The 11,922-nt window shown below is 45.5% G+C and overlaps 1 protein-coding gene across 1 annotated transcript in view; it reads right to left on the bottom strand.

Moving 5' to 3' along the window:
• The window catches only part of Greb1 (growth regulating estrogen receptor binding 1), a gene marked incomplete at its 5' end in the record, with an annotated part of 18,244 nt that extends 7,602 nt beyond the window's left edge, over positions 1 to 10,642 (bottom strand). Inside the window, 6 exons of the mRNA XM_028772205.1 lie at positions 967 to 1,141; positions 1,806 to 2,010; positions 3,894 to 4,055; positions 7,946 to 8,088; positions 9,449 to 9,607; positions 10,529 to 10,642. Of these exons, the coding sequence (XP_028628038.1) occupies positions 967 to 1,141; positions 1,806 to 2,010; positions 3,894 to 4,055; positions 7,946 to 8,088; positions 9,449 to 9,607; positions 10,529 to 10,642 (958 nt within the window). The remainder of the gene's footprint in view (positions 1 to 966; positions 1,142 to 1,805; positions 2,011 to 3,893; positions 4,056 to 7,945; positions 8,089 to 9,448; positions 9,608 to 10,528) is intronic.
• Positions 10,643 to 11,922: the final 1,280 nt, after the last annotated feature.

The raw sequence follows: 11,922 nt of genomic DNA, 5'->3' as shown, positions 1-11,922 counted from the left end.
ACAAACAGACAAGAGCAAGCCAGCCAGGGCATAGTTTCCTAACTGCATGGGGTGTGGATATGGACTGAACCCAGAACCATCCACCAAAGGGGCACCAGGTATCCTAGCAAGTATTTCACATTTACTATTATTTCTATGTGCAGAATATAGTCAAACTCCATGTATTGAGCCCACATACAGACGAAAGTTTTAGTTCATCTTTACAATGAACTCTAACTTGGAGACTGAAACTCTTCAAAATCGAGAAACCTAGAACTCCAAAAGATATGGCTGCTTGCCAAAAGACACAGACAAAATCAGTGCCGAGAGTGAAGGGTTTAGAGCTGGGATCATGGCTAGAGGACAACAAGAGAGACATCTTGGGAGACTATATGGGAGCTACTTGGGAGCTAATAAATGTCCATTTATTAGCTAACTGGGTATGTTTGATTTGTGAAACTGTATACATGCTATACTTTGCGCTCTCTCTCTCTCTCTCTCTCTCTCTCTCTCTCTCTCTCTCTCTCTCCCTCCCTCCCTCCCTCCCTCCCTTTCTTTCTCTCTGTGTGTGTGTGTTTTTAAAGATTCATTTTAAATGTGTGTCTCTTGAATGTATATATTTGTCTCCATGCGAGGACCATATGAAACCTTAGAGAGTTACAAGCATTTTCTGACTGGCTCTCTTGTTATGTGGGTTCTGAATTACAACCTAATGACTCAGTAGCCAAGAATTCTTTACAGCTGAGCCACCTTTCCGGCCCTTACATTTTGTATGTATTATATATCTCATTAATAATATTTTTCTCATTCAAGATTTTTAAAAACCGAAGAATTGGAACTTGGACTTGGTCTACTTCTGCCATATCCAGAGCCCTGGCTTCATGTTATGAGAGGCACACTGTGGCCCCCAAGGCTGAGAGGGGACTCCCCATCACTGTCTTTCGTGGTGCTCTGAGTGAAGGGAAAAGTGTGCCCAGGCTACCTCACCTGCTCCGTTCTCCAGCACAGTCCACATCTGCCACATTCCACATCACACAGGAGTCATCAGAAATGACGATGAAGGGCCAGATGTCCTGAGGCTTGACCCCCAGCTCCTCCTGTCGGTTCCTCTCCAGCTCCAGGTTGTGGTAGCACAGCTCTTTGATCAGGAAGTGTGCAGCCCCTGCGATGGTCAAGTAACCTGACTCAGGGTCCCATCCTATACCCACACACACCAGACAGGGCCCACACCAGACGAGCCAGAATCAAACTCACATATCCCCTCCCAGTGACCACTGACTACCAATAAGGAAACCCCCTCTATAGTTTATACATGCATTTGCTCTTTCTTTTTCTAACAGCTAAGGAAATGAGTTAAATCAATAACCAAACTTTTTTTTAATGGATATTTATAACAAAATTCTAACACGGAGGCTAGAAGATATCTCAGTTGGTTATTACTTGTCTTACAAACACAAAAGGACCTGAGTTCGAGCCCCAGGACCTATGGTTTTTAAAAAGGTGGGTATGAGGGTAGAGTGATCTGTATGCATAATCCCAGCACTGAGAAGGCAGAGGCCAGCAGGATCTCTGAGGCAATGAGAAACCTAGGTTTCAAAAACCAAGGTGGACTGCTTCTGGGGAATGACACCAAAGTTGTCCTCTGGCCTCCACACACATGCTTGTGCACTGGCACACATGTGTACATCCAAGCTAAAACCCATGAGCTCGGTCATTCCGCAAGCAAAGAGCTGATGTCAACCATTCAGCTCTTTGCCGTGAAAACATCCTTCCCGAGTCTTTGTCCACAGAAACCATACCTGGCAGCATGTGCCAAAGTCACCTACCAACTCCAGCACTGTTAAAGATGCTTGGGAGGACAAGCATGATGTGGTTGGGCCAGTATTTCTTATAAATGGCCATTTCATACTCCTTGACCACCAGCACGTGTAGATGGTTGGCTCCATCCATTGCATGGTACAAATTAAAGAGCCCGTGCTCATGCCGGCCCGTTGTCGGAGTGAAGGTTGGGCTTTTGATGTGTTCATGACTCTGCAAAGCAGTGGGATAGTGAGGGAAGGAATATGTAAATGTTGACATAACTCCTCACCGCTTCTCACATCTCCCATGGAAAGATGCAGTCGTTCCTAATCTAAGAGAGCATTATCAGTGGACGCAGGTGATAAAATGTGGGGAAATTTATGCTGTCCCAGTTCAGAGGCTGGCCTAGCAGAGTCTGTCTTCTCAGAATGTGCCCATGATGAAACCTGGGCTCGCCTGCTGGGGCTCAGAGCTGTACCAGGTAGAAAAGTGTTTCCCAGTGATGCCACTCTAGACAGATGCCTCTGGCTGGCCGCTACCCAGTGACAGCTAACCCAGACACAAGGGTAAATGTGATTGAATTCAGAATACCCAGCCATCCAAACCTCACTTACCTGCAGGCCTTAGAGTGAGAGGCCAAATATTGCCTGGTTCAGGACTGGGCAAAAAATTATACAATAAAGTATACAGTAAAACCTAACTGGTATCCATCAGCTAACCAAACCCATCATCGTCTCGTAGTATAATCGGGTCTTAGCAGGAGTTATTCCTGTATGCTCGAACACTCCACTCACTATGAACGCTGACATCCCGTGCAGCCTAGATACCTCACTTGCGAGTGGTAATTTCTCATGTTGAAAACTCCTTTGGCCCTTTGTTCAATAAGCAACTCTTACTGAGCTAGGGTTCATGTTGCCTCTGAATTTCTCAAAGCACCTACTACATGCACAACCTGTGGTTGTGGGAACTGCTGGGAGGCTGGGACAGTGAGCTGCATCTGGAAAAACCTTGTCAGGTATACCTACAAAAAAGCTACAGTAACACCAGATCCCAGGAGCTCGAGACATCTTAGTAGCCAAGACCCCTCAGTGCTGTACAAAGAGTTGCCTTGTTGGCAACAGACCGCTGGGTTGGCAGGACCAAGTCCAGCTTGACTGACAGCTGCTTTTCTGAAGGAGCAGCATCTCCTAATCATGTCTGTTGAGAGAGGCTGGTAAATAACATCAATCCTGAGGCTGTTGGGCTGGATCTGGGAAGCCAGGAACCTTACGAGGAACATCTATGTAGCGGGAGAGATGGTGAGGACAGGTTTAGAAACCTGCCCTGAACTGTTCACGGGAGAAATGGTGAGATGCTGGGGACGTTTTCCCCCACCCTACAGTGAAGAGAAGAGAAGACAGAAAACACAGCTGACTATGGGTCAGTCTTTGTGGACACTGGGGGAAAGGCCTTAAGGGAGTCTTGGACTCTTTCTCCTATTCCTTCTACCTCAGCCTAGCCTAACATTACATGACAGAGCATTAAAGAAAAGAGAGAGGGGTGGACATCTCACCAACATGCGGTGTGTTCCAGGTACTGTAGTTACCTCATGTTGATTAGTCTAAGTAACTCTTACAGCAACTGTTGCAGCTATTTTTGACACGGGATCTCATGTAGCCCAGACTGGACTTGAATACCTATGCAGCCTTGAAATTCTGATCTTTCTGTCTCCACCTCCCCAGTACTAGGATAGGATTACAGAATGAGTCAACACTCAGTTTATGTGATGCTGGAGAATCCAGGGTTTTGTGCATGTTAGGCAAGGAGTCCAACTAAAAACTAAGCCACCTCTCCAGGCCCATCAGCAAGCTTTTTAAAATGAATTATTACTGCCCACTTTTACCAGCGAGGAAACCAAGGCTCGGCTGTATTAAGTGACCGCATAATTAGCAAGTACTATCATAAGGCTCAAGTGTGAGTGATGTCCAAAACCACACCTTCAGCAGCATCCCCCAGGTTCAGTCGCCACACTATTTCTGTGCCCTGCTCCAAATGCCCTTGACTCTTCCAAACAGCCATGTTTCTATGTCCCCAACTCAGCGATCATCTGGCCCCCTGGAACTCCAAGGCAGTACCTTGTCAGTGACGAGGGGCAAGCGCATGCTCTCCAGCTGGCCTCCGGGTTGGCTGAAGACAAAGTGGTACTCCTTGGACTTGGGGATGATGAAGTGGAGCTGGATCTCCTCTCCTAGCATGGAGCAAGAGAAGGCAAAGACGTGCAGGGTGGACTCAGAGAGCTGGGGTGCGAGGGGAGAGCACAGAGCTTAGCGTCACAGTCCAACTTGCTTCCCGAAAGAACCCAGGCCCAGCCTGGCCAGGACTACACCCAGGTCACACCCCACCTCTGCCCCAAAGTGCAAGAGACTCACAGTATAGAACACAGATGCTCTGATATGGCTACTGGGTAAGCACACCCAAGATCACCTAGATCAGGCTAGAGCCTGGCTCCATCCTGAGTACTTGTCACTTAGGTCACCAAGCCTTTCTGAGTGTGTGTGTGTGTGTGTGTGTGTGCATGTATGTATGCATGTAGATGCTCATGTGTGTATATGTATGTGTAGACCATAGGACAACCTTGGGTGTCTCTCTTCAAGTACTATTCACCTTACTTTTTTTGAAACAAGCTCTTTCATTAGCCTAGAACTTGCAAAGTTAAGCAAGCTAGTTGGCTCTTTCATTAGCCTAGAACCTGCAAAGTTAAGCAAGCTACCCCAACATCTGCCTGCTTCTCCTCCCAGTGCTGGGATTACAAGTGTCCAACATCACACCTAGTTTTTTCTTTCTGTGGGTTCTGGAAATCAAACTCGGGGCTTCACGCTAGCAAGGCAAGCAATGAACTAAACAATCCAGCGCACCAGCCCTAGATCTTGCTTTTAATATTTCTTCTTTTAAACTATGGCATATGAAACCTAGGCCTCACATGTACTAGGCAAGCATGCTACCATGAAGCTACAGCCCTAAGCCATCTTCAACTTTTTGAATCAGTGCCTAAGTTGCCCCAGCAGGCCTTGAACTTATGATCCTCACCCTCCATCACCTGTGTAGCTAGGATTACAAGCCTATGCCATTAAGCCCAGCTTGCATTTTTCATTTTAATGGGGCATTTTCTTTTATAGGTGTCATGAGAGCTGGCATCTAACAGAAAACTAACCTTGAATGTCTTAATACATTCAGTCTTGTGCCAGAATAAAGTAAATAAAAATTCAGTTTATTCTGCATGGTCACTAACAACCCTGGGAAGGACTGCCTTTCCTAGGAGGCAAGAATGCTATCCCACTGTACAGACATAGAAGCTAGTATCCAGTGGTCCTGGGCTCACTCTTGTCCCTGGGTCTAACCTCACTTTCCTCCTACCCCACATGACTGTGTGCACTCCTTTCTGGGAGTGATCCCCACCTCACCCCACCCCCATCTAGCTTTGTTCTTGGCTGCAGCACCCTCTTAGATCCTCCTGACCGTTGTCTTTCCTACTTGACTGCCCTTCATGCCAGGAGCTGCAGAGAACAGTGCAGCACACCAGCACACAGTCTGTGTTCCTACTAGGGCTCTACTAGAGCCACAGAGCTTTCTGGAAAGCAAGGGGATTAGACCCGGGGGCTATGTAGTAAAGGTGGCAATGGGAAGAAGATTCATTAAAAAGAGAAACCGAGAGTGAGTAAGAGAGACAGAGACAGACAGAGACATAGAGTCAGAGTCAGAGACTGACTCTCAGAAGACAGAAGAGAGGAGAGAAGAAGCAGAGACACGGGGGCCAAAATCAGATGACATCAGCTGGCTGGTGCCTCTGCATCCATCACCAGACTGGATTCAGATCCCCTTACCATCCTAAGTATGCTCCTATTTAAGTACCCCCAAACACACACACCTCATGAGCATGAGCCAAGAGTATCCCACCATCTAAACACAGGGTGTCTCTGCTTCCTGTCCCCTGTGTTCTGGGCTTCCACTAATGCAGAGGAGACACGCCCTTAATTTTAAGTAACAATTTTCTGTTGAACGTTACTGCCATGACTAGTGATTCCAACATGTGAGTCCTTTTCAGTTTACTAAAGTTCAAAAACCAAGTAAATAGTCTCACCACAAGTATGTGATATTCTGATTGTCAAGAGTATACAGGTAGGAGCAATTGCTTTTATAATGTTGACGTTTTATAAATCTTCTATATGCATAGGAGAAATATCTAAAAACAACTCTATATTTAGGTAGGAAAATCCCCAATATGTTAAGTGGGAAACATGCTGAATAATACATTTAGAGCATTGTTTTGGAGTAAATGGTTACGAGTTTGAATGCCTTCAACAGTTTAGAATGCAATCCATGCACATGGAGGGACTGAGACATGAGTCTGAGAGTGCATCACCTGTACCAAGACATTAAAATTCAAGGTAAAGAAAATAGTAACTCTTTCTGCCCAAACAGACTCTATCCCAATGGTGAAAACAATTAAATTCAGTGAAATGTGAGGACTTATTTAAAAAAGAAAAGAAGATGGTTTCACACGGTTGTTGTGAATTCTTAAAACAAAAACCTCATGCCCAACATGGGGAAAAATGGTCTTCGTTTATCTGACATGAATAGTATTAGTCCTTTGACCTGCTAAAAATCCTTTCCAATATTATCTATGGTAAAGCTGCATACTTAAAATATAGTTCTAAAAAAGGCATTTGCTATACTGTGGGTGTCCAAGCCTAAGACAAGGCTGGATTAAAGCCATAGGACGGTGTTTCCCTTTGTAAGCAGGACAAACAACAAGTGGGAATCCCTGCGTTGGGGCCTTTCCGGACTGACCACAGTCTTCAATTTCCTACCATGAACAGATGTCCCTGGCTCCCACCTGCTCCAACCCTCTGTGTCCTCCGGCTTCGCCTGCTTGGGTCTGAATTAAGATGAAACTCTCAAATCTAAATTACTAGACTTTATATGTTTACTAATAGCTAACCTCCAGTACTCTGCAAAAACCAACAAGCTAGGAAGAGTCCATCCAAGCTGCAACCTTCCCTACAGAATCCTCTGAAGAAAGCTCACCTGCTTCCCGGTGCCCGCTGACTCCTCAGGCCACCCACACCTTCCATTCTGTGCTCCAGCCACACCCTGCTGAGATCAGTTCTCATCCCCAGAGACTCTGCCCAACCCTTTTGGCATATGCTCTTTCCCTTTCACCTGAATTATAAAGGTTGAATGTCCCACGCCTGAGATGCTTGATCCCAAGGACATTAGAATTTTTTTCCAGATTTTGTAACACTTCTATGGACTCTTCTAGTGGGGCATCCATAGACTAAAATCCCAAAGGCTTTGAAATAGGAGCTGTTTTGAGCATCGTGTTAGTGATGACTTGATCTTCCGATGAGGGACGCTCAAGCTATGTCTTCATTTGTGAGGCAGGGATGGTGATGAGATGCTTAGGTGAGAATCCAGTAAGAGCCTAGCTAGGATAGTTTTCTAGCCAGCCTGAATGACTTACTGGTATGGTGTTAACACATGGTGCCCTGATGGCCAGTCGGAGCCTGAGATGGCCAGAGTCCTAGCCTAGGAACTTATCTATTTGCTTACTCATGGCAGGAAGGGTTAATGTATGCGAAACGCATAAGCATCCTGTTGGCATACAGTAGGCGCTCAATAAAGCAAATTCTTCCCTTATCTATGTGATTTCTATGCCTCAACCACATAACTCTCCTTCCTGCTTCATGCTTTTCTGAAGTCTTGCTCAGATGCCCATCTCCCTCCCAGACCATGAACCCAAAGGATGGGAACAAGATTTATTTGTGTCTGCATTCCCAGGTCCTGAAGGAAGTACTCAGTGAGTGGCACTAACACTGAAGTAACTTTTGGATTCTTTAGAGTCTAAATATAGGAATGGCATACTATTTATTCTTGGTCATTGATGCCTGCCTGGATGTCCACAGGGGAATCACTGTCCTGTAGGGTCAACAATATATTCACCACCTATGAGGTCAAGCTGGAATGCATACAACTCAGGAAGCAAGAGCTTCCAGAACACTCTTCTGTTATCCTGACAATATCACATATTATCAGGAAGCCTCAGGGGAAAAAAATATGAGGTTTGTGATGCTGCACCAGCAGGAGCTGCTGGGAGCAGCCGGAGAGCCAGCCAGTGCCTGAGGCCTACCTGGTAGTGAGGGTGGAAGCCCATGTACTGCTGGCACTGCTCGCAGTGATGGTATGTGTTGTATGCCGCATACTTGGACAGTCTCATACGTGCTGTCTGACGACGCACATACAGGTCCTCTGGTTTCCTGGACAGCCCTCTATCTGCAAAGATATTCCAAGAGTTAAGGTGCAGCAGCCTAGAGCAAACACCCGAGCCCTGCCTGCTGAACTCAAATGAGCGCAGTGCTCAGAATAAGCAGGCAGCCCATGAACAGGCTGTGCACACCCTGAAGATTGTCTCTCACATCCCTAGGCCCTGGTCAGAGGAGGGCAGTGTCTCAGTGGGGAAGCTAACAAAGAGACAACTCAGACTGCATGTCCTTGCACTTTAGGATCCAAAAGTACTTCATGAACATTTTGAAGGAACCCTTACATGACTGGAAAATAAATTAACAGCATGTGTGATCCCCAGCTTCCTCAAGCAACTTGATAGGAATTAAGATTATAACACTAGGCCTTCATTAGGGCTTATCTATCTATGAGAAGGGACACACACAACTCCCGCCAGTAACAGGGAGCCAGGCCAGCGGGTTCCTTTATCTTTTTAAGAGATAGGATCTCACTGTGTAGTCTAGGCTAACCCTAAAGTCTTGATCCTCCTGCCCCCAGCCTCCTGAGTGCTGGGATTACAGGTATACACTACCATACCCCAGTTTGTAGGTAAGCTGTTTTCCCTGACATGACATTTACCACATTTTCTCAGGCTACACTAATAATCCCATTAGACACTCCCAGTATTGTTAGCTAAAGCTGCCCTCATATACCATAAAAGTCAGTGTCCCTGAGAAGAAAGCAAGAGGCTGAGGACAGGGGAACACATACACCCATTTGGTGACAAGTTCATAAATAGATATGCATATCTTTTGCCCTCCACTAACCAAACTTTCAGCATATTCTGACCACAAGTTCCTGGGGCTCTCATGGGCTCTGTGGTAGTTCTTCCCTTCACCAACAGGGAGCAGTGTCAGTGCTGAACCAGGTTCTGGTAAGTCACTCACTTAATACCAAATAGCATCACTAACAGGATACATCTCAAACCAGCTGACTTCTAATAATACATAGGAAGCAATCTAGCCTATGCACTTTGGACAAGAGTAAAGTAAGACACCAGTGTGGCCTCACTCTGTGTGTGTGTGTGTGTGTGTGTGTGTGTTCCCATGTGTACCCACATAGGAACATGTAGAAGCTAGAGGAAGACCTCAAGAGGTCTTCCTCAAGAGTTGGGTTTTTTTTTTTCATTTTATTGTTTGAGATAAGATCTCGTCTGAATCTGAAGCTCACTGATTGGCTAGAGAGGTTGGTCAGCAGGTCCCTGAGATCTACCTGTCTCAACTTACTCCCCTAGTTACAGGCATGCACTGCCATGCTAATCTTTTTACATGGATGCTGGGGATCTGAACTCAGGTCTTCATGTGTGGGAAACAAGCACTTTGGCAACCCAGCTGTCTCCCGAGCCCCTGACCTTTACTCTTGATGCTCTGATGGTGTGAACAAATCAGACTGGCATCCTCATACTTTGGGTCATGAATGATGTAATCAAAAGGCATCTTCTGGAAGAGCTCCAGGTCTGGCCAGGGGTCGGTGAGCTGGAGGTAATGCCAATCCGATTCCTCTTGGAGGCCTGTGAGATAGTCAGGAAAAGGGACGCATGAGAAACAAGATGTAAGGCTGAGTTATTTAACTGTGCCCAAGGGTGGTGTGTGGAACTGAATCACTGTCAATCTATGGCTTTCTGAGGACCCCTACTGTATCTAGAAAGCTTCTAACTGGACAAGGTCATGCACTGAGATCTGTCCTGACTAAGCTTAACCTCACACAGTGCTCACAGGAGCTTCTCTGACACCAGTGTGGTGCAGATGGTGACTTCTGCATGGCAGTCAATTCCCCCTACACAAGGACACAGGTTTATTTGCAGTACAAGGCCAGATGAGGAAGATACAGATATATCCTGAGCAGGATAAGGAACAAACAGTGTGCACTTTAACATCAGCACAGGGCATATGCAGAAAGATGCTTGCCTTCCTCCAATCAAATCTACTCAGCAAACAGGACCCAGACACCTCCTTCTCCCAGTTTCTATAATTCTTTCTCCCCTAAATGTTGTCTTGGATATTTGTTGCCTGAGCTGGGGGACCCTCCCTGATGAAAACCTCCATATTCTATAGGCCACAAGCCAGTGAAGCCCAGTTCCTGCTTTGATACTGCTTAGCTGGGCTCCTAACATAAGAGGTCAATAGATCAGCTCACACAGCTGCTGTATTGAAGATCAAATGGAGATAGTATCTATCACAATGTTTGACACACAGAAAATACCCGGTAAGCATGGATTATTTCGGCATTAGTAACTCTATCCCTATGAAAGTCTCAGAAGTATTATTCTATATTGAGAAAAAAAAGACAAGAAAGAAAAGACTCTTGGGACAAGCCAAACTGTGAACATGAGAGTCCATCCTGAAAGGGGGAAGGAGACACAGTTACCATGGCCACTGACAAAGATCGAAGGATACTTGCCCAAGCCCAAGGGTCACCAGAAACAACTCACTGGTATTGATCTCTTCTTCATCATAAACATCCACTTCTGTCAGCCGAATCAGCATCCTGGACAAGATACTGAGGAACTGCAGGTAGGCACCTGTCTTCCCAATCTGTGAAGACACTAGAATCAGAGCCCAGAGACAGGAATCCTGTCCTGTGCTGAAGACCAACTAGAACATTCTCCTGCCTCCTGAAGTCTCACTGAAAGGCACATCATAGAAATGAGAACCACACAGATGCATGGAACTCACCAATGCATTGAACAAAGCAAGGATGTGTACTTAGATCTGCCTTCATCCAGGGTCATGGCATGTGTGTTTGTGTGTGTGTGTGTGTGTGTGTGTGTGTGTGTGTGTGTATACACACTAAATAAAATTATTGAAAAGGGACCAATGATCAATAGTCACATTCAATATGTTCAATCTTACTATTGCACTTGTGTGTTCATGCATGTAAAGGTTAGAGGTCAACCTTTGGTGTCATTCTTCAGAGACCACCTCATTTTTTGACATAGAGTCTCTCCATTGGCCTAGAACTTGCTAATTATGCTAGGCTATCCCAGGGGTCCTCCTGTCTCTACCTCCCCAGCACTGTGATTAGAGATGTGAACCCCAGGCCTGGATTTCTATGTGGGTGCTAGGACATAGAACTTGGGGTCCTCGTGCTTGTATGACAAACACCTCAACAACAGACTCATCACCCAAACTCTGTCTTCCCTATTTTTCAGTTGAAAAAAGTAATGCATAGTCATCTCAGACAATGAGAAAACTTACAGACTGATAATAAAAAAAAAAAAAAACACTGCTGATCCTGCCTCTCCTCTGAAGATGACTAGTCAGGAGCTAGCCTTCCCAAGACATGCTCACAGATACAGTGATTTTTTTTTCCTAATTGTTAAGACAATATGGAGGGGGGAGGTATGTATTATTCTGAAAGCTGATTTCAAGTTACATTTCTTAGAGAAAGTTCATGGATAAAATAAAGAGATCTCTTAACTTTTCTGTGGCTGAATTCTGGGATACTGGTGTCCCTAAAGGTGTTCAGCTGAGACTTAGCCAGAATGAGACTTAGCCATTCTGGGTCATGTCTCATCATTATAAATAATACTAAAATGAGTGGTCTTACATGTATTTTGTGGGTTTGCATTTCTTGGGATAGGTTCCTGGCAATGAAGGTGCTGAGTGAAAAGACAGTACATGTTAAACTGGTGATAAAACAGACAGCCGTTACTGTGCACTCTAAGCATCAGGCAACACTTGAAGCCTCTGACACCTCTAATGGGGAAGATCAAAATTTGCTGTGTGTCAGGAGATTTTGTTTAGACAAAATGTGGTCTCAGGCACTTGGACCCCAGAGTCTTCTCTCAGTTTCTGACCAATTCTAAAGATCATGCCACCCTCC

This window comes from Grammomys surdaster, unplaced genomic scaffold (genome assembly GCF_004785775.1).
Source record: "Grammomys surdaster isolate TR1022 unplaced genomic scaffold, NIH_TR_1.0 212, whole genome shotgun sequence".
In the NCBI taxonomy this organism is placed as follows: domain Eukaryota; kingdom Metazoa; phylum Chordata; class Mammalia; order Rodentia; family Muridae; genus Grammomys; species Grammomys surdaster.
The sequence above is the reverse complement of the archived record's forward strand: the minus strand, read 5'-3'. Positions and strand labels throughout refer to the sequence as shown.